The 27,767-nt window shown below is 43.5% G+C and overlaps 1 protein-coding gene across 1 annotated transcript; it reads left to right on the top strand.

Moving 5' to 3' along the window:
* Window positions 1-3,562: 3,562 nt before the first annotated feature.
* LOC146136782 (CCN family member 2-like) lies at window positions 3,563-11,679 on the top strand. Its single transcript, XM_083395334.1, has 6 exons — window positions 3,563-3,804; window positions 5,833-6,079; window positions 6,845-6,996; window positions 7,405-7,552; window positions 9,089-9,288; window positions 9,474-11,679. Exons 1-6 carry the CDS (start codon window positions 3,742-3,744, stop codon window positions 9,768-9,770), a joined length of 1,107 nt encoding a protein of 368 aa, XP_083251460.1. The 5' UTR covers window positions 3,563-3,741; the 3' UTR covers window positions 9,771-11,679.
* Window positions 11,680-27,767: the final 16,088 nt, after the last annotated feature.

Raw genomic sequence — 27,767 nt, 5'->3', positions numbered from 1 at the left:
TTGAAAGGGTGTCTAACGTACAGCCAGAAGTATGTTATCGCGATTCATCACAGGTATAGTTCATTTTACGGCTTTAGGGTGTAGTATAGAGCCCGTGCGGTCCGCAACAAAGCAGAGTCTTATTAAAACCACTCAAGGGTGCGTTGTAAAACACAAACCATGACAACTCACAATGGCGCCATTGAAACTACTCACTGTACAGGTGAAGCCAGTAGCGTGATTTCCCTTAAACAAGCCTCTGTCAAATGTGAAATTATTCATAATAACAGTTTTACCGTGGTCCACAAAGCGGTCCAAAACACAAAACAACTGTTACTTAATTTAATTTACATTTTATCGAAATGGTGTTTTTTGCGGTAAAACTAACACGAATCATTGAGATATTATGTGATTTACCGATCTTTATTTGGATAAAGATCGTCTTACACAGGGGACAATTGGGATTGGGCTAGAAAAATGGAGCAAAGAGAAAATGTTGAAAGATTGCCAACTGACCGCATTACAGTGACCACGCTGACTGGTGATCTGTACTCACTCTAACAACAGTTTCCTATTATTTCGTGCTGGTGTGCCGGAGACTAGGCTTAAACAATGCGAAAGATGTCGACGCCAAGGCAAACTGGAACATACAACTAAACACCATGTCGATATGTTTGGGCGTGGAGGTGGAATTAAGGATGTCTGACTTATCACAGAAGCGCCAATTTGGCTCCAGAGCCCTGGCACGATTATTGGGTGGGTTTTTGGGCGACCAGGCGTCAACGGCCCTGTTGTCCGTCACGGCCAGGACAAGCGTCGAGCGGGATTATACCCCATGGGCTGCAATTGGCGGCCGGGCAATCAACATTCTTGGCGCAAACGTGCTGCGCGTATTTTGTGCGAGAGGGTAATTTACGCTCGACCTGTGTCTGCTTCGAATCACAAGTCTGGTGTTTTATTAACCGCTCGTTTTTTGCTACTTGGGCTTGTCAGTAAATTCTAAGAAAGGGTAACTTTGCAATCATTAACGCAAGTAACATTTGATTTTCAAGCACTTGCTGAATTAACTGTCTAACAAGATTCATCTAAACAACAGAGGACAACATCCCATCTGAAAGACTTCCATATTTTGTTGATATTTTGGTTAAATTTAATATTAGTTCTACGAATCCAAAGCTTAGAATAGTCATGGTCATTAAAAAAAACAACATATAGTGTAGTCAAAGTAATGTACTTTTACAGCCAAATTTGCTGGCCAATCCGAGCTAAAATATTTTAGTGGATGTTAGCTGGGGTTACTATGCGCATGAATAAAAGACTTCCTGCACTATTACCTTAAACGTTCAAAGAATTTCAAAAAAGTAAGCTGTGAGTGGTATGCCGTCAAAGAACTTGCGTTACGTGTTCTTATGACTGCACTTCACACGCGCAAACTGCAGTGTCAAATCTAATCGTTGCCTTTTGTGGAATTTTTTTTTAGGTTATCACTTTTTGTTTTATGCTTAATCGGTGACTCGGTGAGGTCTCTTAGAAATGTATTACGATAAAGTATCCTGCAGAAACACAAATTACCTAAGTTGTGGTTTGATTTTGTTGTTATGTTGATTGATAATATTGCTCAGCAAGATTTCCAAAAAAAATGTGAAATTTGCGGACGCAATACAAAGACTTGGCTTATATTAATTAAATTTGTATTTGTTGATTCTATTGTCTTGTGTTCACTTTAAGCCTACAAAAAAAGTGAAGAAAGATAGGTTGACAAATTTGCTCTTATTCGCCTAGTATTGGATCGCCGCGAAAACACGCTAAGAGACGTTTTAGTGAAATTATTAAAGTTCATTCGCAAAACACAATGTTACACGCCTTCATTGCATGAATCTCGTGACATTTTTTGATGTATAAAAAACATGAAATTTTAAAATGTTCACTCATATCGAATCACATGTAGAATATTCTGCAAGTTCGCGGGACATATTCGCTGTCAATATAAACCTTTACGCAAGCTGATAGTTGATTGTATGTATACCTTTTACTATACACTGTATAGTACAGTACAATGGTCAATGTATCCGCTAGGTGTCCGCATAGAGTCGGAGATGTTTCGAAACTGAGATCTCGTTGTTACTCCAATGCGCGGTTAACTGCTTTCAGCAGGCAACGACTGAAACATAACAATTTTCGACAGGACCCTAAAACCGCCTTTTATGGTGTTATTGGCGCCTTTCGGCGTGCCGCAAGATTCCAGGTTGCGTGCTCAAGCAATTTGCCGAGCAAAACTGCCGCGTGCTGAAGGGCGGAAAATCGCTACATTTGCATTCTTGCCAGCAGAGAACCCATACACCTGGCCCGCGCCCTTCACTTTTGAACGAACGCGAATGATTGCTGGGTATTAGCGAGTGAAATACGGATGATCAGAGGGTAAGTTGACGAGCGGCCTGGTACGGGCACTGGCACAGTCCGCCAGCTATGCGCTTAAACCGTATCAGATTAATCTGCATCTATAAACAAGGCCAAGTCATCAGACTGGGATAGGTTAGGCCGGCTGGCACGCCGAGAATGTCGACCGCTCGCGTTTCGAGGTGAATCAGTTCAGGGAAAGGTCGTTTCTTGATTCCGTGCGAAGTTTTAAACCTCTTGCGGCGACCTATCTGCATGTTTTTGGACGCCCTGTGACGGGCATGCACTACGCTAAGTCGTTGCTAAAACACGGGTAATTTTACGCGTATGTATGGGTTTACTTATTATAGAAGCACACCTAGCCTTAAACGAGTTTCGATTAAACGTCTATAAAGAAAAGGCAAGACTTGTTTTCCTTAAACAATTTTAAATAGCATTTTACACGAACTTTTAATTTTCAACCTGAGCCAGAGTCTTTTGCGTTGAGATTTACTTTTTATAGAAGCATGTCTAGCCTTAAACGAATTTCGATTAAACGTCTTAAAGAAAAGGCAAGACTTGTTTTCCCTAAAACATTTTAAACAGTTTTTGGAGCATAATGGTTGGAGGTTGTTGTAAGACGTTATAAGAATATCAAAGCCCATACAGAAGTAGGCAGCATTTTGAACGTTTCGAATAACTCTTTATTCATTTTCAACACCTGTTACTTCTGTATGTGCTTTGATATTCTCATTACATTTTAAATAGTATTTTACACGAACTTTTAATTTTCGACCGAAGCCCGCGTTTTTTTAGCGTCGCAAAATTCCCACCGAAACATTCAAATCAACATTAACGTTCTCATATTATGCGGTTCACAACTATAAGAGCGACTCTCTTCTGTTGATTCCGCAAAGTTCGCATCAGTTCGGCCCTTAACCGGGCGAGCTAATCGCTGCCAGCATCAGTATCAGCAGCACCAGCACCAGTCGGACTTCAACATTCCGAGCGAGCGCGGGGGCAGGCGGCCGCAAAAATTCCGCCGTGACGTCACGAGCTGGCGACACTACACTTCTTCGTGGCGAGAGAGCGCGCGAGATCTGTTTATGGCCGGGCCGAGCGCTTTTTTTCTCGTGCGCCACCTTTCGCGAGCGCTAGGATAAATACTCGCAGATCGCCGAATCGGGCATTCACTTTTGCTGAACGCCGCCACGAGAGAAAGCGCGAGCTAGTTGTTAAACGCCTGCCTAAATCGGCAAAGCCAGAAATCTGCGGATTACCTTTTTGACCAGCCTGACCCACCAGGTCAGCCTTATCATCGTTCTTAGACTCCTTCAGTTGTTTTTTCTGAGTTTTTGTTCCAAGAGTACTTCTGTAACCAACAAGATGTCGACTTCCTTCATCTACTTCACGACCACCCTTGTCTGCGCAATTGCCTTTGCCGCAACGGTAAGTGAGTTTGAGACTTTGCAAGTTTTTTTAACATGCTGTAGCACTCAGTGGTTATCGGAATTATTGGCTGATTATTTTCACGGTTATCCTTATACGCTGCGTAAATGTTTTATGTGTGAAGTTGCACCAACACGCTTAGAGTCAGATGTTCACGGCAGCTAGCAACTAAGAGATAGTTATAAGGAAAAACAGTTACACAAGTTAAAAAAACTATGGAGCAAGTCACTGCCAGGTGTCGAGTCGGCCAGACATCAACAGAGCGCGCTCGTTTGTAGAGCGGAATCATTCTTGACTGGGCAAACAGCGCCGCGCCCGTCGCCTGCTATTTATGGAACTCGGCCCGGGATCCAGACCGATCCGTAAACCCCGGCGCTGTTGGCGCAAGACCGCCGCGGAATTTATGGATTCGCGATGGCTTGTTTGCCCAAGCAGCTCGCAGTGCACACAACGCGATCAACAACAGTGTTGCGCCACAGAGCCCTGGCAACGCGCTAAGGCTAAGCCCGGGCGCTTTGTCGCCACACGTAGCCATTAGTTGCCCAAGGCCGCGCGCCGAGCCTACGAGATAAGCGCACCTGGTCCGCTATGTAAATCGTCCGCAGCGCAAAGCACAAATCACATGAAATTATCGAATTAGGCGACATTCCTGCCCGCGGGCCATGCGTGTTGGTCGCCCGCTGGAGCTAGCGTTGCTCGCCTCCGCTCTATATTCGTGCGCGCGCGTGTCGCAATTAACAAGATGGCGCAATCTGGGAAGCAGAACCGGAATTTTGTTTTCGACGCCGCGCGTGTTACTTGGAAATAAAAAGCGCCTGACGCTGCTATTCTCGGTGGCCGCACGACAGCGCGTACAAAGGGCACAAAAACACACGAGACAATCGACTTAATAAGTGGGTCTGAATGGCGCGGGGCGGGTTGGCCTGTTGTGCGGTCAAACACGCCCCAGGACAGACGCGCGGGCCCCTGGAATTTAGACCCAACTCCGACAAAACATCGGCGAAACAGGCGGCTAAGTGGGTACACTCGCGCGCGTCCATTGTAAAAGCGAAAGAGAGAAATCAAATACCGGGCCCCCGCCCCCTGCTATTCATCGCCAGGCACCCCGAAAGGAGAGGTTTAAAGTTCGCTGCTCAGGCTTGGGGCGCTGGGCAAGGTTGGATATAGGGGGATGAGCGCGTCAAGGTTAGCGCGTGAATGGCTGGAAATCGCGCGGTTCAAAAACGCAGCGGCGGCGACGGCGGCTCGAGGCGGTAGATTACGCCTCTCTAATCTTCTCTGCCCGCAACAGCGGCCGTCGCGTGTGCTCGCTCGCCTAAACGCGCAGAGGAACGAGACACCGACGGCTTCTAGACAGGAAACTGCGCGAGTCGCGCTCGAAAAATGCCGGGCAGCGGCTTCTTTGGCGCGCAAGTCGCTAACCCGAGCGATCGCGACTCAGGCAACCGAACGACACCGTAACTTGTCAATGGCCCGCAAACTGTGGTTCAAAAAGGAATTAAAGTTATAGCTTTCGAAATCTTAACGAATTGTGGCCAAGTTGTTACTCAGCACAGTTCTTCAACCCGAAAAGGTATTTTTTGTATTTCTCTTTAGATACCTGCCAGTATAGCTAATGCATCACGCGCTCTGGCATGTGAATTTAGATAAAGTTGTAAGTGGGGAGTGCGAGACCAACTCGGAGCGCTAAGCTCGCTGAGTTGGAATGCCCCACGCAAAGGGATTTATCTCGGCGGACCCACGCCGTGCGCGCTAAGCGATAAAACTGCGCGGGCGCGTATCAAAGGCAAACGCCGACGCGTTTTCGCCTCAAATGGACGAAATCCATTACCAAGAGCTCGAGTGCTTCGGTTTCCAAGCATTCGTCCAGTTTTTTTTTACTTCGGGGCAACTTCAAAAGAGTCCGAAATTCGAAACGTTCAAAATGATACTTATACTTCTATATGAGCTTTGATATTCTTCAAAATGGTCCGAAATCACTTTAAGCGTTTACCAAAAAAATTAAACCCGTTTTTGTTTAACTTGCAGCTTTCGGAAGCCGGCAAAATCAAGGCCATCACGACACCGTCGCCCGAGTGCCGACGCAAGTGCGCCAACTGCCCCAAGGTGACCGCCTGTCCGTCCGGCGTTTCCATGGTAACGGACGAGTGCGGCTGCTGCAAGACTTGCGCCCGTCAACTGGGACAGAGCTGCGACGAGTCGCGCATGTGCGACTACCACAAGGAGCTCTACTGCAGCTACAGCGACGTGGACGTCAAGAGCGGAATATGCGTTGGTGAGCGAAAATTCTCATATTGATATAGCGAATAATTTAGAGCAATGGTTGTTAACCCTTTTTTCTTGCTACACTCCCTTCAAAATCACCGAACAATTGTCGCAACCCCTTCTAGAAATGCTCAAATAACCTAACTAGTATAGTTTTATTTTTAGTCGGAACTGATAGCACAGTAACGCACTACCAAAATAAGAGTTAACTCTTCTTTTAACTGAGCAAATAAATAAATTACAGTAATACATTGTTTTTACCATAAGGTGAAGTTTACACCGAAAAAACAAACTCCTTTACCGCAAAAAATCACCCGAAATGCACAACTTTTAGGCCTTGAGCGAACGTAGCCAGCGTATGGGGTGAACGCCTAGATATGCTCATACCTTGTATTGAGTTGTTGCGCATTGGGCGCGTGCCCTTGTTCCAATTCTTTCCGCGCCAATAATTAAAATCTCGCGTTACGAGCGTAGCGCGGTGAAAAGACTCACAAGTGATTCTGGCTCTCGGGTTGCATCTAAGTCAACAGAGCGGTGCCGAGCGCGCGCGCATGCCATCTCGCGACTCGGGGGCTTGAAACAATGGCGCTTATTGTGACGTAGACGACGGGGTGAAAGTCTAGAAGCCCGTCGACAATCCTTGGGGCCTTTAAAACGGTTCGCGCGACGGCCCTATTGTGGCCGGAGAGCGGAAACACAGCTTTTTGACACCCGCTGCTTTTGTCCGCGCGCGGCCCGAACACGAAATTCACGAATTCCACGATCTTCGTTACAGCGAAACCGGGACGCGCCTGCTTCTCAAACAGCAAGACCTACGCCAACGGCGAGACCTTTGACCTCGGCTGTAAGGCCACCTGTCTCTGTATCGACGGAAACATCGGCTGCCAGCCCAAATGCCCAATCTCCATCTCAGCACTGCCACCCAAGGTAAGCACACAATTTCGATTTCAAGTAACACAACACTGAAATAAGCTATTGCTGCCCATGCGTAATGTATAACCGAGTGTTGCTCATCCAGCAGTTTTAATATAATCAATCGACGTTTCGACGTCCTATACAACATTGCATTGAAGGGCGTTGTAAGGACGCTTGGGCGCCTAAAATAGACGAAAATGCTATTATGAACTGCTTGTGCTCAAACTGACAAGCGTTTCCCGTAGGAGCCAACTGTAAATAACCGGCCAGAACGGTCCAAATGGCCGACATGACACCATTTTCCGCTGGTCAGACGCGATGAATCGCCAACTTACCTTTTCGGCGTCCATTCAAACGCAGCATTAAAACCGACTGACCGATAGAGCGCACTTTTAACGCGTGTTGTCGTTTCCTTTGCAGCACTGCAAGCACCCACGACTGGTGACCAAGCCGGGACAATGCTGCCCCGAGTGGGTATGCCCCGGGGGCCGCAGCAAGAACGGCGGCGCCACCCAGGGAAAGTTCCCCACCGGAAGACCGATCCGACACGAGTCCAACATTCTACCCGGTGAGCATATAATTTGTTTGTCTTAAAAACAAAAGAATCCTTCAAATAAAAAAAAACTAAAAAAAAAAATTGACTTCAATGTGCTTGGTATAAACGCCTTGTTCCGCAGCGGCGTCTTTCGCAAAAAAAAAACAACAAAAAACATATTATTAAAAATTCGCAAACCGCGCGGTTAAACAGCAGTCCGCTCGCTTCTGCACGGAGGGCAAAGCAAACAAAGGGGTCGCGCGGACGCGTAAACAAACCTCGCCGACCCTCGCCCGCGGCCACAATCTTATCCTCGGTTCATCGCCGCTCCGTCGTCGCCGCTCGTCGATTTGTAAAGGCCCCAAACAACACCAGCAGCAGCACCCCGATAATAAGTCGGGCTGTCGTGCGAAGCGACGCTCCGTCAGTGCCCTTCGTCAAACAAGGGTTGCTGCTGCGGGTGCCCGGGGTTATCATAACTCGTGTGTGCTCGCTTGCTGCTGCTGTCGATGGTCGGTAGAGACAGCAGGCAAGTGTCGCACACGCTATCGTCGCCCCTCTGCATTCCGAGCGTTCCTAGTTTCTTTCGGGGGCTTTTACGTATTTGGGGGTTTCCGAGATCCTGTCAGAAACCGTAGAGCTTGAGTTTTAAATTCGTTTGAGTTTTGAATTCTCTTGGGTTTTAAATGCGCAATTTTTGGAGGCGGTTTATTAGCGTTTTCAATGGATTCCTCCGCGTGCAAAAACGATTTCCAAGGGTCGGTCGCGCTTCTCCAAACTTTACAGTGCGGGATCCTTTCGCGTGACCCCCCGGAAACGGCGGGGTCACCCCCAGGGCTCACCGAACCCCCGCCACACCCATTGGGTGAGTGCTTTGGAGCGCGGAAGTAAAACGAGCGCGACGAAACACAACTGGAACCCAAATGTCACTCAAAAAGAAAACAAGTTTTGCAAAACTTGTATAGATAGGTAAATTTAAATGACATAACGGATTTTGAGGATTAGACGATAGCGTGTCGCAGTGTGGCGAAAAAATGTCGGGCCTGTTATAAAAATAAAAACAACAACAGTATCTTGGGGCAAGAGCGCCGTGACCGCCTTGCGAAGTGGACTTTCTCGAAAGGCAAAGCGCTAAATAACTCTCGACCAAGTCGGCAGGTCGCGTGCGCGGCGGCGACTAAAAATACTTGCGCTTGCCTTGTGCGGTATGCGGCCCGCTTATTGCCTTATATGGGCCTGCGGGCGCTGCGCGATAAGCCAGCCAGACGCAGGTGGAAAAAAACGCGCGCCGCTTCGCTTCGACCGTTCGGGCGACTTTTCGGCACGGATTTGGCCAGCGGCTTAACTAGGAGGCTAGAGAGTGTAAGCGCTAGAACGTTTTCGAAACTCTCCTTCAGAACACGTGCGTTTACGCAAGTCTGTTGAAATCTTGCGCAAACCAAATCCGGCGTTGAATGCATTTTTCAAGCACAAGTTTCGACACATCAATTTAATCATTTTTTCTGCATTTTGTTCAACTACAAGTTTCTATACACATCAATTAAACCCTATTTCTCTTCTCGTTTGCAGCCAAAGTCGACCGACCCATCCAAGTCGAGTTCCGCGAGGGCTGTCCAGTCCAGACCACCGAGTGGTCATCCTGCACGACCACATGTGGCTGGGGGGTGTCCGAGAGAGTGACCAACGACAACAAGGGCTGCAAACTGCGCAAGGAGAAGCGACTCTGCCAGTTGCGCCCCTGCAACGTCGACCCTACTTCTCACATCAAGGTAAGCTGAGAGAGGGATAGTTTGATTTTAAGCTTTATTAGCTTCGTTAAAAGTGTGACATCAAAGCTTATATTAGTAATCTAAAAAAACGTAAAAACACCTTGCGGTGACTTCATGACTTTTCAAGCTAACCGCCTAAACACGCCTAACAGCTTACTAAACGATTTCTCTTGTTCTTTTCGCAGAAGGGCAAGCGCTGTGTTCGCACCATGAAGCCCAAACGCCGAGTCAGGTTCGCCTTCTCCGGCTGCCACAGCCGCGTCTACTCGCCCAAGTATTGTGGCTCGTGCAAGGACGGACGCTGCTGTGTGCCCAAGCGCACTGTCACCAAGGCAGTCGCCTTCACCTGCGACAACGGCTATCGCTTTAAGAAGCGAATGATGATGGTCAAGTCGTGCCAGTGCAACCAGAAGTGCGCCGAATCGCACAACGACATCTTCCACAACTACAGGCAGATGGGAAAGGACACCTGGCAGTCGTAGGACGGCTGTTCCCAACCACCGCATCGCTGCAAGCGATTTGCTGCCAACTGCCGCTCGAATGAGGAGTAGAATAAGTGACTTGAGGATATGTCACCTGGGTTGATCCAAAGTGGAACCACATGAGCCGCGCGCCGCCCTGCAAAGGGCCCCGACTTAGTCCACTGTAAGTGATCTCAATGTGCAATGGATACAGCGCCCCCCGGCGCCTCAACGACAACCTGATGGGTTGAAATCTTTAAGACTCGAATTAGCGAGGAAACAACAAAAAGGCCGATTTCTGGGCAAATCGCGCCCAAAACACTTATGTTCCCGTGTGTGTATGCTGTGTGTGAGCGAACATGCTACACGCGCTGGAAACCAGTCCGCTTTCACCTGTTGCTATCGACACAACACAAACCTGTTTCGCGGCGAAAATCCCGCCACAGTTTTCACCTTTTTCGTCGAAATGACCAATCCCGCCCAAAGACCTTAAAAGTCGCTCGGAAATTTTGTTTTAAACCACTCGAATCCGATCTTGTGTCGCGTCGAGACTTAGCGTTCGCCAAAGCCGCAATTAGACGTCGTCCTGTTGATTAACTGCCACCAAGCCGAGCGCGAGAGTTTAAAAGCCGCCATTTAACCGCCAAGAATGCGACCGAACCACAACGGGTCGACAATAAAACAAACCCGGTATGCGCCGATCTGTTATAGCTTCCCTTGGCGGCCTGTCAGGCGCAAATCACACCAGGCATCTAAGCGGCGCGGCCTTGGCGAGTCAGACGTGTTATTATGGCTCCCCGAGCTGTAAAACAGCTTGCTGGCACCCGCACCCGCGGCTAAGAGTGATGCGCTATTTATCAGGTATTCGACCTGCGTGCGAAGACCTTAGCAGCCCTGCCGTTTCGCCTGTTTACGGCGTCTACCGCGTTGACCTGCGCCGTCTCGCCGCCGAGCCAAGCCGGGCGAGCGTTTCCAATAACTCCTCGCCTGAACAGCTTTCGGCGCCTGTCGGCCATAAACAACTCGCTCTCTCTCGGGCAAAAGGTTTTGACCGCGGTCGCTAATTCGTTGCTCTGCGAACCGAAACGCTCGGCAGTTCGAAAGGCGAAACTGAAAAACCACATGAAACCATTGAAATTAAAATTTTCGTAAATATTTTTTGGCGGTCGTACGTCATTGATCGGATATTTCCCCCGCAACTAATGTTGTTTTCAGCATTTGCCGTATTGCCCCTTTTTCTTGCGTATCTACTATTTTATTGAGTGAAAGTCGTGTTTCTGTGACAACACCGGTTAAAGGCTTGGGCCAAATCGGCCTTCAGGTCTTGCTAACAAGGTGACCTTTTTTCTGTGTGTGTGTGTGTTTTTTGCGCGTGTGTCTTAGATGTAGAACTGTGCCCCTCCTTTGCCACTGACGACGATGTACTAACTATATAGGCAGTCGCAATAGTGACCTGCCCTTGCGCTAAAAATGTCGACCCGGCTCGGAACTGCCGACTGTACTTGCTATGGCCGCCAGTTCCTTGTCAAACAAACGTCTTTGTTTCCACGAAGATGTCTTTTAGCCCTAGTAGAAACTTTTCGTTTAAGTTTAAACCGTATTTTTCGGTAGTAATGGTTTTCCAATGCGTGAATTGTTTAGATTTAAATTTGCCATATATATATATACAATGAAGTTCATGCCTAAAACAACAGCCGCTATTCAACTCTCAACGAAATTCGTGTCAGTATCATACCGTTATATACACAACCGTTTTCGGAAATGTACCCTTTTCATATGAACTGTCGGTTTTTCATGTCCTTGTTCTTGTTTTTTTGTTCTTTCTATATTTAAACCATTTGTACTTCAGACTTCATTATTTCAGAGTGTGCGATATTTTTGTATTCAAACGTAAACCCGAGATTTCGTTGCAAAATAAAGTTTTTGTCGGAAAGAAGTTCAAAGTCGTGCCTTTATAAGACCGCTGAAAGCAAAAGCAGGGTTAGATCCAACATAACAGGCAGATACAAGAGTAAAACCAAAGTAAAAACACAAAGAATCCAATAAGATTTCTGTTTTGTAACAGCCTTTACAAACGAAAAACACAATGTTGAATTGAAAAAAATAGATTGGTTGAGATTTAAAAAAGTGTATACAATTTGATCAACAAGTTTGAAAAAAACTTGGCAATTTTATAGACAAAACGCTTCTAAATAACAAATAAAAAACAGTCGATCAATCAACGCGCTGTTTTTCATCAGAAATCGATCTTTAGCGTTTTCGGACAGCAGTATAATGCAGTAGACCGCTAAGTTGTGCGATCGGATTCTGTCACGATGGACGCACTTACTTTTGTGGAACGGGCGTCTAATGTTTGTCAGAGGCAGCACTTGATTACTTGTACAAACAAAACAAGCCCGACAAGCAATCAACACGGCGATTGCGCTTGTCCGCCGATCAGCATTGTGTACAGGAAAGCTATTTTGGCTTCACGCGCCGTCACCACTGTGTAACACAATAAACCTCTAATCATCCCCGGACTGAGCAAGGCAAAAGAGGCGCGCGGTAAAACAGCAGCAGCGCCCTTCCTTTCGGGCGAGTATGCGCAAACAATGTCGCGGCCGCGAAACTCTAGAATCCACACGGCCGCGAAACAATTGCGGCCGGTCACCGAATACTCCTGGGACGGTGTAGGACCCTCGTCTTCCCTAGTCGAAATGACGCGCGACTGGACGGCTTGTTTTACCCCGGAGAAATCCATTCTTCGACCTTTTCCGTAAGTGCGCGGTTACTAATTGCTCCTCACGCTATAGCTGTTCTGTTGCTTGGACGGACGGCGCTCGGGGACCGGCTGTGTCGTGAGGCGGGGCCAGGGCTTCGATTTCGCGCGCTGTACGTGTTTCGCGCCGCGTGCCATAACCCCCCGCACACCCAACAATGCCCGCGTGTTCTGCAACTTCATTGTCGCCGGAAGCGCGCGACCGAACAATCGAAGTCGCGCTACAATACGCTATTTTTTCGTCGAAACAACAGTCCCGCTATCTGGATAGGTAGGCAATCCATCCGAGAGACGTGTTGTTGTGACGTCACAAGACAACAATTGTGAGCTCACAACGGGGAAAGGCGCATGTGACCCATTGGACCCGAGTTCATTTGCCCCCCTCTTTGAAGAATTTTGCCGCACTTTTGTTTACGCTGAATGTGATCTTGTTGCTCATGGACGCAAAGCACAAACAAAACCTTGTTTGGTAAAGATAGAGAAAAGAATTCAGGAAACATAATACAACAAACAGAGGGTCGCCTTGTTAGCCCCGTTTTCTAAGCCAAACTCATTACGCGATGCTGCACTTTGGTTTACGCCTTTGCCTTTGAGTTTTTCATGTTAAATTATTGATTATATTAATATTTTTGAGCATGCAATATATGATGCGACCAGTTTGTCTTGCACCCGTTTTGAAGCTAAATTAAACTTTAAAATAGGGGTCCTTAAACTGTCAGGACATTTTTCTAATTTTTGACAACAGCATATTCGTATTGGAATTGGGATGCAGTTAAGCATGCGCGATGCTTTTCCTATAACCATTATATAACTTACAATCCTTACTTATACCTAGTCTTTACCGCGTAGAAGAATAGAATTTGTTTTGCAGAAAGTGCGGGTGGATTTGTTTATTTTCCCAGTGAATCACAGTAAGGAAAAGTTTGACAACCACTGCTCTTATGTCACCACGTCGCTTAAACGTTTACATTTAGGTCGTTCTATTTACGGAGCTGGAATATTTCCACAAGTTGGATGTCGAACAAGGTTTTGTTAATGAGTTCATATCAATATGTCCACAGCTGTGTAGCGAATAAGTCATCACAGCTGCAAAGAATATGTCAAATTCGCGTGCGTGAGTGTAAGTTTCTTGGAAAACAATTTAGTTTAGTGATTGCAATGCTGCCTTTCCATTTAAATAACACGCCAGTGGGTGATTGTAAACTTGTAACGGGTGGTGGTCGTTGAAATCCGAGACTTCACGGCGTCAAAGTAGCAACATTGCACACTTATGCAGCGTAAAGCAGACCTTAGAACAGGGGTTCTTAAACCGGGGTCCATGGACCCCTTGAGGGTCCGTGAACTAATTTTACGGGGTCCCTGAAGGCCAAATTGAGACTAGTGTATGTTTAGGTTGGTGTATGTTTAAGACATAAACAAATTTTTAAAGAAAAGAGTTTAATTAGAAAAATAAAACGTTTTTGCTCTGAATTTATTTAGACTCCATTTTACCTAAATCATCAGCATATTTCTGAAAGTCTATTTGTATTGCAAATTAAATACGTGATGTTTTTGAAAATTACTCGTTCACCGTGGTCCACGCAAACAAAAACAAATTACGGGTCGACGGTAAAAAAAGTTTAAGAATCCCTGCCTTAGAAGAAAAGTGTCAGGCGTGCAGAACAGTTAAATGGTCCAAATCGGTTAACTGTAGTAATCTAAATTACATGAATCATGTTTAATATAATCTTTCAAAATTATTCTCGCGATACCGGTAAAATTTTGATAAACTCAATTACTACCAAATAAATCAGACAGCGACAAAGCGTTACGAAAACCAATAAACTTGGAAGTTTAATTGTCGAAAATGCGCCAGGTCGACAAGGTAATTGGAACACATTAGAAGGAAAGAGAGTACAATTTAAAATAAAATCGGTGTATATCGTTAGACCGAAATTGAGAACTTTATTTATTACAAAATCTATTTGGGGCAAGTGGACCCCAGTTGTATGGGTTCTTCATGAGATACGCTTGGCGAAGGTGTTTGTCTGGCATAACTGCTTTCTATACAGGCCGAATGTCTGTTGGACCAGTATCAACGATTTGTGTAACAGTATAGGCATTTTTTTACCAAACGTCAAAGGGTATGTTTTGTGAGATAAACTACATGGCAGGGTGCCGACATCTTGAATTACCCGCCCGCAGCAGAAAGAAAAACGCGCCATGGGTTATGTTGCCGTAACACACGTTCCTAAATATGCTAACCGACGCCGTCCGTCACTGTTATGGGTAAACACATAGAGCCAAGCCATGAGCGGCTGATAGGTTTTGTAAGGTCGTCGCGGAAATACCGACGTCTGAATTTCGTGGCACTGCGTATTATTGCCGCGACGTCGGAATTTCCTGTTCAAAATTCCGAACCGAAAGCTGCCTCTTATACTCACTTCTACCCCTCCCCCTGTATGGGGTGTAATAACACAAACAGGCACTTGAAATATCGCGGTTGGCAGTCGTCAGATGCCCAGGCGGGGAACTGCACACCCCGGTGACCTTGTAAGGATTTTGGAGCAAATTGGGGAGGACGTTTATACTTAAAAAGCATGACTAGCTGTAAGCCGCCGACAGTTTAACCTATAATTTATGGAAACAAGGAATTCCGCGTCAAACTTTGTTGGTGGTTACGTTTTTTCTTTGTAAAAAGGTCAACCATTTTAGGAAAAGATGTGATAAGCGCATACCTGAAAATCGAAACAAAGAACCTGACTTATGTGTAAAATATTTGATTAAATATACGGTGGAGGTATGACCTGTAATAGGCTCTTTGGGGACTTCGACTGTAAGCGGCGAGACATTACAAGATAAGCAATGTCGCAGCACATGGCACACCGAGATAGGCTCCTTAGGCAGTTAGCTCAAGATAAGTAAGACCGGTTAGCAATGGGCACAGCGCGTATAGGCGCACTGCTGGAAAAGCTGGAATCCTTGGAATGCCCTTATCAGATTGTCGCCCCTATATCGCCCGAGGAGCTGTGTAAAGGACAAAGGACAGAGATTACAGGAATAGAAACGAATGCGAAGGAGGGCACTCGAAATGCACCAGCACGTCTCGCCACCCCCCTACCCCCCAGGCGTTACGCGCACCCCGGGGAATTATGTCAACAATTATCATATCAGGTGCCCCTCCATCAGCCTTTCACCGAAGCAACTTGACAGCGAGCGGGAAAGGGCGGAGGACCGCTCTTATTAATCGCGAGAGCACTTTGGACGGGTTTTGTTGTTTTCGCATTGGCTGGAAACCGGTGGAGCAACGACGAAAGCTCGTTTGCGAAAGGTTATTATATACCGCAATTTTTTTCTCTAAGCGCTACAACCGATAAACAGGGTGGTCAAAGATTGCCATCTTCGCGGGCAATAAAATAGTTTGCGTGTTGTTCGCGGGCCACATACAGTAGGTTGCATGAGGGCTAGGAAACGTAAAAAGTTTAATTAATATTTTAACATTACATTTTAAAACCATGCCCAAACAATTAAAATGTTTTTGCTCTTCTTAGACAACTCATCCTTGATTGAATTAGTCTAATTGGACGCAAACAGAATAAATATTGGCGATGCGTGAATTAAACAACGTTTCGCAGACAATAAAAAAGACGCCACGATAAAATATTACCGATGACCTGACTTTGGATAACCCAGCCTTAAAACACGGTGCTTTGTTAAAAGAGCAGGATTCCGAACAAAAACAACTGCTGGCAAGTTGAAACGGCAAAACAATTTCACAGATGTCTCGTAATTTTTGGAATAAACCGAAAAATCCTCAGGTTTTTCCTCTTCTCCTAACGTGACCCTATACTTTCCAACTTCATTCGGAAAAGAGTTGGCCAAATCTCTTCTATCCCTTCACAAAGGTGGTTTGTTTGCGTTTCATTTGCGGCGAGTATCGAGAAAGTCCCCAAACACCTCGGCCCCTCAACAGTCGCCGCTTAATTCTGGATTAAACCTGTCCCTTCACAATACAGGTTGTTTGGGCCTTTATGCTGGCCACTTGTAAGTGTCAACACTGGCCCTTTGTGATGTCACACATGTCGCCTTTATGACGAGCATGTAAAGTGCGATCAATGGAAAAGGCGGCGAAGAAAAAGCGGATGTATCCGATTGCGGGTGAAAGTTTTTTTAATCGCTTTCTGGGCGTATGTATAACGATAGTAGCCTAACGCTTGCCAAGTAAACATATCACAAGCGATCCTTGATGAATCAATCCGTTAGATATATATAGAATTCTAACAAACTAACACCAATCGCTTTGTTATTTTAACCAACGTTTTCGTATTTTTTGAAATATGGTGAACTTTTTAGTTTTTTTTTTTTTTTGCAGTTCAAATAGCGATAATTACCAAATATATATGCGTCTAATTAGTTATTATATTTCAGCCTAAAGGTCCAACCATTGCAAAGCAGTATATGAGAAATATAGTTTAAATCATCAAGACTCTGTTTTGTAAATTATTCCTAATTAATGATCCCATTAAACCATATTGACCTATAAAACCAGTTTTTCCGCATTTTCCGGTAAATTTAGGTTTGACTTTCTAGCCAATTACACGCAAGTTTTATTAAAACGAAATGATTGTGCATCTTAAAGATTACTCATCGTGAAACAAATTCGAACCGGCGATAAATACAACCCATTATTAATCGCTTTCGTGTCCAGTACCCTTAAATATGTCGCTCGTATAAACAGCACTCGAAGTCCATTTTGGGATCTCTTAACGCAAATAGATTCCATTGTGACCGGACAAGGGTGAATCGCTCAACAATCGACGCGTTCCAATATTCGCCTTTCGATTATGAAACGACAATGCTCGACAATGTTTAACAATGGTGGTTAATAATAGCCTGCCAGGTGCACATCCCCACAGTTTATCGAAGTAAGGGAAATCGCTCAAACGGAAATTCCAGACGCTTTTTCCGGAGAAATGCGAAGTGGACATACCTTCTCGAGGAATGCCAGAAGAAAATATGTGAAAGAGTGAAATGCCAAACGGCAATTGAAATAGAAACGCTGAGAACTGCTTTTGCTGTTGGCATATGGCAATCAACCTAAAACGATTTATACTATACATTATTTACTTTTGTAGTCTGTTTGGGACCTATTTTGCTTTTGTAATGCGTGTGTTTAATAGTGTAGCACCTTTCAAATAAGATTTTCGCGAAAAAATCGTATTTTACCTGAAACTTAAAAAACACATGTAGAAAAAGTCCGCTATACCATTAACATCAATTGTTCAGATTCCATTTTCTTAGTATAAAGGCGCTTTCGTTACGTTATGTTTAACAGAAACCGTCGTCGCTTAACTCGATAAAACGATAAGATCTAATGGATTCCATGTCGATATACGTGGAGATCTTGTGGTGACGAACTACGACAGTTGGCTGTAGTGCAAAGCGGGAAGCGCTACGGGTAGTTCGCAAAACGCCGGGACTGGAACATAGTGGCACCTTACTACACGACCGCAGGGATTAGGTGACGCTGCTGGATACGAAAAGGGATTTTTACTCGCGAACATTCATAACTCAAGGCGGCGTTTAGCCTATTTCGGCGATAAAGTAGTGAAAAAAAAATAACAGGTTGTCACTCTGGTAACAGGTTGTCATTCTGGTCGTACCACTTTGAACCATTATCTTGCTTACTCATGACCAATTTTTTAAGGTAGATTTTATTACATTTATCAACTACAAGATTGGCAAAGATACTAATATTAAAGCTAATTTTAATGCTGAATCTCTCTACAAATAATAATGGCCTTGGCTGGTAACCAATAAGTTTATGAAGACAATTTAATTTTAGTTTTGAAAAATGCAATTCGAACAAATATTAGGAACAAATATAGAGTTACCAAATCTATATATACAGCAATAACGGTGTGCGATATTTATTCTGATACCGATTTACCATATTTAAAGGACAAAATATCGCGAATCGACTATAGATACAAAACTACATCAATACTATGCCAAAACAAGCAAACTAGATAAAGTTGAAACAATCAAAGATATGTTTGTGCTGTTGTTAGACCAAAATGTTGAGCGCCAACAAGTTTAGTTACTTCGAGTTGTCAAACTTCTAATGTTTTTTTTCCCAATTTACCATGTTAAATAGAATAGCTAAATTATATTGCAAAACATGGCAGAAATGCACAAATCAATTTGGTATTAGATCGGGACAGATATTCCCCTAGTACGAGTACATACGCTATTACTTGGGTATCGGCTCCAATCCGATATAATCAGACATTCCTATACAGCAAATCTATTTATTGTGTCAAACGAATTTGGTTTCTAATGCTATAAGGATTGTATCACAACATGGTTGTGGTCTCAAGTGCTAATTGCAAATATTTGATGAAATGTTGCATGGTTCTAGCTTTCCATTACTTATGAAAGTTGATCTTAAATAGCACGCTGTTCATTAAAATAGCAGGGAAACTCATGGTTGTTCGTTAAACGCGTTAAAGAAAATAGGTAAAGAAAAATCGGGCATTGTACGTTGTCATAATACGTTGAAAAATAAACACTTGATCTAAAGATTGTACCCTATAATATAGTTCTGACGTTGGAGCAAAGTTGTGACGCTGTAGAGTGCGTAAACGCAAGCCTTAGGCTCACGTGGCAATTAGATTACTCATTCGACGTCGCCTGTAAATAGACCTCAACCTGCGATATATAAGCTCGTTGACGCTGCCTGACCTTAAAATAAAACGCCCGCTTATGCTTGAGGGTACAGCAGCAGGTCTTTTTCGGTGTTGTTTACTGGCCTGCAGCAGAGACTTTCGGCATAACGCATTCCGTGTTTTTTTTCTGTGCCATCAAGGGTTTTGTGTAAAATATCATCTTTTTCGGACGAAAAATGAGTCACGTGCAAATTCGTCTGTTTTAACTTTGAAGTGAGTTTCACTTGGTTTTACTGAACATCGTCGGTTCGGCCTAGGGTTCTCACTGCTGGTTGAGCCTATATAGGGCTTCCTTAAACAAAACTGGACTGGTAATTTACATGTCCCATTTGTGACCGCCGCAACAACATAACTTACTCCATTCTAGCAATACAACTTTTTCGATCAACCATGTTAAACCTTTAATAAGTAAAAAAATAGAATTTGACAAGTTAAGGAAATTACGAAAACCTGTTTACCTAATTTTATAAGCATCCAGAAAAGTATTACGGTAAGTATCCCAATCCCAAACCTGTGTGTACCGAGCGACTTAACCTGGGCGAGCGAATAAAGCGTACCACGAAAAATACAAGTTAAACCACTTTTTCATGAGCTTGCAAACGTTGGTTTTGAGTGCTGGACTTTTGGAAAACTGACAGTCTTGGCTATTGGCAAAACGCTATAATGAAGGAAGTGGGTCAAGATGGCTTGATTCCGCGGCGGAAAGACGGTGTCACTTTTTTGACTCTGCTGTTATCTGGACGCTTTTATCAGAAAACGCAAACAAGCTTTATTGACTGCCACGCAAAATAAAAGGCAACAAAATTTTCACGTAACACAAATGGATGGCAATATTTTTGAGTGGGCGTGTAGCTTTTCGTGGCACCGCACACTTCCTTTCCAAGAATATCTGTTTACCACTTTTAGGAAAGACTGACATTTAACATCAAAAAGGCGCCCGAATTACGACTTTAGAAGCTATACGTGACATTTTCGCGAGGCGCCAAATTCGACCAAACGACCAAGACCATCTGAAAATCGTCGGAGCCGCTAACAAAATAGGCAACAAATGGTAGGTGATGACTAATACGAGGGGCCTGGTCCAAGCTTCATAAACCCAATGGGGGGACGCGAAGGTACAGAACAGTGGTTCCCAACCTTTTACAGAACAGTGGTTCCCATCCTTTTAAAAAATAAATAGTCTGCGACACCCTTACTACAATTTTCGTTGGTTGGTATAGTGTAATGTCACTATAAACCAAAATGGAAGTACAAAATGACATGTCGGAAAATCCATTTTGACTTATTGTACTCTAATCATGCACAAAGAGTAGTTGCATCAAAAGGCTTACCAATGCGAGCAAAATTCAAATTCATCAAAATCCACAAATATTTCGCGTCACCCTTGAGCATTAGAACTAGCACCCCAGGGTGTCGCGGCACCCCGCTTGAGAACCACTGGTTTAGAAGTTGGATCTGACTCTATACGGAGGAGAAAAACGTCTTTAACAAGGTTTGCCAATCATTTTGTCAGACAAAACAGTCGCGTGAGCCACGTGATAGACAGCATTCACAGCCAATCTCTTTCCGTCTGTCGCAAAAATCGCGCTCACCGGCGTCTCGATTGATTGTGACGTCAAAGGATCCAAATGGGGGTTCCACGATTGGGTGGGGCGCGGGGGGTCCTTCCTGTTTACCCCTATTTCGCTCGCATCGCTCAGCGGCAAAGGGGAGGAATTTACTTAGGCGGCTTTTGCGTAGATTCGGGCGCGGCATTCCCGGTTTGGTTAAGCTGCTGTTTCTGTTGTTGTATAGGACTTCAAGTTTTATGTCTATATAAGCCAATCGATCACTGTTTATAAATTATATAACTCGAGTTTGGTCGTTTGTGTAAAGTTACTTAACTTTATCGAATATTTTTAGCAAAATACATGTTTGCTACTAAAATTGGTATTCATTTAATTTGTTTGAGTAAAACAGTCTTCGTTTGCTATTTGATCAATAAGTTTTAAACATTTGTAAGGACATGAGATTTTAAACTGAGATTTAATTGTGTTATTTGAGATTGACTTAAATTGCAAAACACTTAAGTGACACCTAAATCATTTTAAAATAAATGTTTGCTAGACAAAACTGGTTCACAGTAAATAACAATTACGGTAAAAGATTGGTATGATAAAGTTAAATCGAAATATATTCTTGAGAAATTCGTTTGGGGTGGGCAGAAGACGTTTCCCCCCTAAGCATCGCTTTATGCTTCAAAAAATGAAAAGGTAATTTACGTTTAAAATCTTGGACATAATGTTTATATAAGTTGTACAGCGCCTATAGTTACACGTGCAGGGCTGACATGACGAGATTTTTAGTATAATCAAAAACATATATTTTAAATCGTATATAAAAGGGAGGGATCACAGCACATTAGTCACTTAACATGTGGAAAGAAATAAAAGCGCAGTGGCCAATTCGAAAGGGCGGTCGAGGGCATTGAGTCCAAGGCATAATTCGCACATATGCCACATAAAGATCGCGTTGACATCAAACAAGACGTAATAGGCTGAGTCAGAGAAAACGGAAAACGGAACAATGGGACGTCCATCGTCTTTGTTGGGGGGGGAGGGGGGGGGGGAGGGGGGAGGGGGGGGGGGGAGGGGGGTAACTGTGCCCCGTGATGCCAGACAGGGTGTTTAGGAAACCCTTGGAAGAAAGGGTCATTTTGAAGGATGACATAACTGTCCATGGGGTAAATGGCAGCGTTAAAATGATCTAAGGTAATAATTTGACTTAAGTCGCTGTTTACAAGTGAATTGACTTCGTTATTTATAAAAATAAAATGACTTAAATTGAAAAGTGTTTTCATTCAACCATTGTTTTTAAAGTTGATTTATTCGCCTCAATTTAGCATACTAAACAACTAACTTGCTTTATCAATAGATAGAAATCGCTCTTATGGTGTTAACGAAGATTTTTTGCCTGGTGGAGCTAATTCTACTTTTAAGTTTAACTTGCTTTATGTGGCGTTTTTGGCATTTGAGTGAAGTTATTGTCCGAATAGGACGAGTTTACCAGTTTCAAAAGATTAATGTCTTATTTTTATGACAAAGACTTGCCGCCTTGGAGGTGACTTGCTCTAGTAATGACTTCTATCTGGCTTTGACTTGATTGGGGCAACGAATGACTTTTAATTTAAATTCATTTTATGAATGACTTGTTTGCACCACTGGATTGCACGCTTGACGGTTAATAATTAGGGCAAAAAAATGGAATATAAACAACGAACAAGATTATGTCTTTCACGGAGGTACCACCTCTTTACTGTAAAATTAAATTACATAAGACGTGCACAGCGTGATGGATGGACGGGTGGAGCTAATCCACGCTTAGGCGGCGTGGCGCTTGTATATTGAGCGACTGGAAAAAGATAAACCGTCGGATTCCTTTCGGCCGCAAATACACAAGAACGAAAGCACTCGAAAACAGGTTACATCACGTTTGCTGGCCGTATACGGCAAGAACGGTCATCGATCGTTTTACCGACTCGAGCCCGATGTGGCTTTCCAGACAGTGGGAGGCCGAATCCATTGTCCGGAGATCGCGACAATGAGGCTCGTTCTGCGCAAAACAAGTGTGAGTCAGTATTTTCGCGCAGACCACGTGGATATTTACCGGGCCTTGGCTGCAAAAGGAAAACGGCCAGACGCTTTAGTTTATTCAAGTTTGACAGTACGTTGGTACAGTTTACTGACAAGAGTATCAACGACAATTGCCCATTGAAATAACGAGATTTACTGCATTATTCTGTTGAGGTGAAGGTTCTTGACATTTTGAGTGTTAAATAAAACATGACTCAAATAGATTTCTGTCGTATACAATAATAAGGATAAAACCGTTTAAAAATGGGGGAACTTAGACAACAGTAGAAACGACCCAGTCCAATGGATTAACTCGTATGTATCGCCTGAACCACGCAATCATATTTTGGAAATAAAACGCTAAAACAGCCCCCCTTTTAGAAATTTCAGTTTGCGTACAACTAAGCTCCAAACAATAGCAGCACACTGCAAATAATGTATCATGCAACTTTTTGGAGCATACAAATTATATTGCCTAAGTAGTTCATGCGTTCAAACTTCACCGTTGTAATAAGTTTATATCGAAGTTTGCCGAAGCTTTGACAGCTTCAACAACCCGGAAACATCTCAAAACCCTATGCAATCCGTCCAGCGTCCATGTTCTCCGATAAACGGTAACACAAGAGACAAGTAGGAAAGAGCAAAGCCTCTCATTCAGGTTCCGGATAATTTGCCTATTCCGACTGGCCTTTCAAACCCAAACAAACAAGACCTTAAAAGGTACTCTGATGATGTGTTATTGCCGCTGCCAAGCCCCGCTGGTGGAGTATTGTCTCCGCAACGAGGTAACGGCGTCGCACTTTCGGGGCAATTACGCGCCGCTATTGTCCTGTTGACCAGTCGTCGGTTCTAGTTAAGCGGTCATTTGCTCAATCGCAATGGAGCACCTCCCGAAATAGACCCATGCCTTTGCCGCACGGCGCGGAAACCGATAAGATCCTGTGGTAGCGTTTGCCCGCTGTAGCACACTGCCTTGCTGGGTCGCCGCTCTGTCAATATTTCAGGCTTTTTTGACAAATTGTTGCGGTTTTGGCGCTATCGGGAGGGTAAACGGGGGTGTTGCTGGGGCGTTGGCGGTGACATGCTTTTGTGCGTGGTTGCAATAGCTTTAGTGTTGTTGTTGCTACGTGGAAATTCCGTGTAGAAGATATTTGTTACCGCTTTACGGGGATATTCTGGTGCCTATGGAGCCTTACTTAAAAGCCTGTCGGATACCAAGCGCTATACTAAGTTTCTTACAACTGTATAACATATAGGCGAAATGTAAAAAAACAATAGAAGGCGTAAAACAATAAAACGCCTCAGTTCCACAAACAACCACAACGATATAACGAAAGGTGCCAGTGCCGAATGTAACCTTTTTTAAGTGCCAACAGAAAACACTATAAGATAAGGAATACAACGTGAACGGTGGGGTACAGAACTGAAAAAGCGATATAAGATACGTGAGCGAGAAAAAAAAACAAGAACAACAGACGTACAAACCTTAGAATATAAAATAGAGAAACAACAACGCACGCACAAACGATCAAAATAATCCGTGCAACAACAGTCAGTGTTACGCAGAACATCGTGACTCGACAAAAATGCGCGTGCGTTGCTGCATTCGTTATATCAGTGGTCTTCAACCTTTTTAGCAAGCGGCCCCAATTTGAATAAAATGAAATCAGAATTTACATTGCGACCCCGTTTTGTGTCAGATACGAATAAAAATATTCCAATGGAACAAAGTAACACGATCGAATATGCGTAAATTGAACACAATTCCAGAGAACTGTGGCTGCACATGTTCGAATGTATATATTTGAATTTAACAAACGAGCGATCACAAAAATTTCAATTTTCAACGGTAAATTGCATTCTCGGGGTCGCGGCCCACAGGTTGCAGACCACTGCGTTATAACTGGCTGAATCAACTAAAATTATATGTGCATTTGGTTAAGTTCGTATAATACTTTTACATTGATAGAGTGGTGCGAATGTGTACCAATAAAGGCTTGACCTTCTTCGCTCCCAGCGTGGAAATATTTTAGGTGATTTTCCAAAGCATAGGAAATACCCAAACTACATTTAGCAACGCAATTCGTACCTTTTCTCATGGTCTTCTGTGATAGCGCACCACAAGATGCGTTTCATGCCATCGGCAAAGCATATATACTTCTAACAACTTCCTGATTAGGTGAAAAATATCACACACGGGTGTCGCTCCCCTCCCCTGAAAAAAGTGCCCCAAAAGGTGACAACCCTAAAATTAAAGTGCTCGTCTCCAGTTGGCCGTAAAATAAAACCAAAAAATGGGCGGTGGAGCGTAAAGCACACATTAACATTTCTTGCCTTGTTTTTTTCCTTCGCGATCGGCCTGAGTGCGACGCACGGCGAGGATTAAAGCACCGTGTGTTTCGGTTGGCAACAGCACTGGAAAATTGTTTTTCACTCGACTGTTTTGGTGTAAACTTGCGCGCCAATAAGACCTTCGCTGGCGAACGGTCGAACAAACCACTAATACTTTGTTTTCATGCGTGAAATTTAAACCGTAAACGTGATTAGCCTCTTCGAAAACATTGTCTGGAAACGTCTAACACTGGCCAATATATCTCCTTAGGCTGGGTATTCAACATTTTCAGTATCGGATCCGCATGAGATGCGATACTATACACGATATCTGCCATAAGCAATGCGCGGAGTATGTCTTTACGTGATTAAGATGCTGCAATCGGCAAAAACTGGTCATTTCCGTCTTTTTTTACAGGGTGCTGTTTTAATGGTAGTCGTTTATCCCACGCGTCAGTTAACTGTCGAGTTATTTGCCCTCGGTGTCTTTTATACCGTCATTTGGTTTTTGCTGCTTTCTATACCTACTTTTAGATTTGAGGAGGACAACTTTGGTCGTCAGTCATTTGGCGACCGAGTCCCAGAGGTGAAGGTCTTTTCTCGGTGAAGTCGTTTCGCGATCGTGTCAACCAGCAGTGTAGTAACGTACGTTGCCGCGGTGCACGTCGTTGTACGGCAAACAAATGACGGCATGTGGCTTTATTAGACACTCCTTCTCTCGAATGTTTGCAATGCCACTCGAGAGCAGATACCGGGGTTCAAAGTCTCGCTTTGGAATGTGATGTTTGCGCTTTTCAGCGAAAATAACACTCAAGTATTTCAACAAAATATTGGCAAGAGAAACATTTAATAGATGACACTATCTTTTGAAAACAGAACAATAAAATATTGGCTCTTTAAAAGGGCCTTTGGTTAAAAACACGTAATTTTGCGATCACCGACTTTGCTATACATAGAGGCATACTTACACAGCTTTTTAGCAAACATAACAGTCAAAAATGCCCCCAGAGTACTTAAAAAATACTAGCAACGGTAAGATGAAACTATATCTGTTGAAAATAAACGGGTAAAGTACTGTCTTTTTAAAACGATGTACGGTCAAGAAGGTGCCTTTAGGAAATTGAAGATCATCGCTTAACTATATAGTTGTGGCATGCTAAACCGATTTTCAACAAACATAACAGTCAAAAATGACTCCGATGTACTCTGAAAAATACTAGAAACGGAAATAGATGATGCTATGTTGAAAACAACCGATAAAGTTTTGTCCCTTTAAAACGAATATGGTCAAGAAGACACCAGGAATTTGGAGATCACCAAGAGATGCCAACACTGCGTTGGGCTTTCTCACGAAAGGGAGTATAGTTTGTTGCAAAAGAACAATGTCAACCTAAAGACAAAACATTGAAAATGTGTTCTCATTTCAGTTTCATAATTAGTTATTCACCTTACCTTTTAACGCTAACACGGAACATGTTTAATACCTCACACTGTATTTGGCAAAGGACCGAGCTTTGCGTTTTTCACCTCGAGAGTTACATAAGAACGCGTCAGAACGGAAACGTTTTTAACTGTTACTTTTCCTCGGTGTAACTTGTAATATGGCTTAGCATATTTAAATTCTGTTAACGTTATTGATTTTGTTAATAACGTTTTTTGAATTGTTCGAAGAAATAACGCCAGATCAACGGATATTTTTATGCCTAAACTACCGGTGATCGGAATAAAAGGCTTAACGAACATTCTAAATTTACAGGTAGTCTATATTATAATATTAAAAACCTAAATCGGTAAACTGTAACTTGACAAAATAACTGCAAAAAAAATAAAGTGACAGTAAACTGTTAAATTTGTATGTTAAATTGGGTTTCAAGCAACATAACTTTGGAAGTTGCTTTGAAGCATGTTCTACGCGAAATGGCCAGCAAAATAAATCTAAAAAATCAATGTCGGTCAACATATATGAGGAAGATGCGTTCCCGATGAAAACTGCTGTCCGAAAAAGCGATTAATGTACAGTTGTTTATCGCATTAAGTCTAAGGAACGCGAGCTCTTTCGAGAAAACGCGAGATTAAGAATTCCGGGAATCGGGACTTTGGGTGTGTTTAAGGTGATAATGGTCGTGGGCACACGCGCCACGCTAATGCATTAAGGCAATTTCAAAACAAACAGCACATAGCTTCAAGTGTTTGTCCCAGAAGGTGGAATTTATTATAAGCTTAAACTCGTTGAACAAAATTTTAGTGTTGTAAACAAATCAATATGAATTTGATTAAAGCCCCATAAAAAATTCAAGTGAAAAGTCCCATAAAAAGTCAAAATGATTGCTATTATATAGTATGTAAAACCAAAACGCTACAAGGTCTTGACGAGTCGTAATACATTTTCACCAAAAATTTTGTTAGAAAAACGTGCGACTTTTAAGCGTTTTAGAATTAAATTTCTGAATCACAGCAGTTCATATGATTTTTATGTCATTGAAACTGAGCTTAATTATTATAAAAAGGCAGACAACGTTTTTTTTTTAAATGCGTTTGATTAGCTTAAATTATGAACATTTAATTTACTAGAGCTAGTTTGGGCTGATAACGTTCAGTTACAATGCTATTG

Source organism: Ascidiella aspersa, chromosome 8 (genome assembly GCF_963924565.1).
Source record: "Ascidiella aspersa chromosome 8, kaAscAspe10.2, whole genome shotgun sequence".
Taxonomy (NCBI): domain Eukaryota; kingdom Metazoa; phylum Chordata; class Ascidiacea; order Phlebobranchia; family Ascidiidae; genus Ascidiella; species Ascidiella aspersa.
The sequence above is the reverse complement of the archived record's forward strand: the minus strand, read 5'-3'. Positions and strand labels throughout refer to the sequence as shown.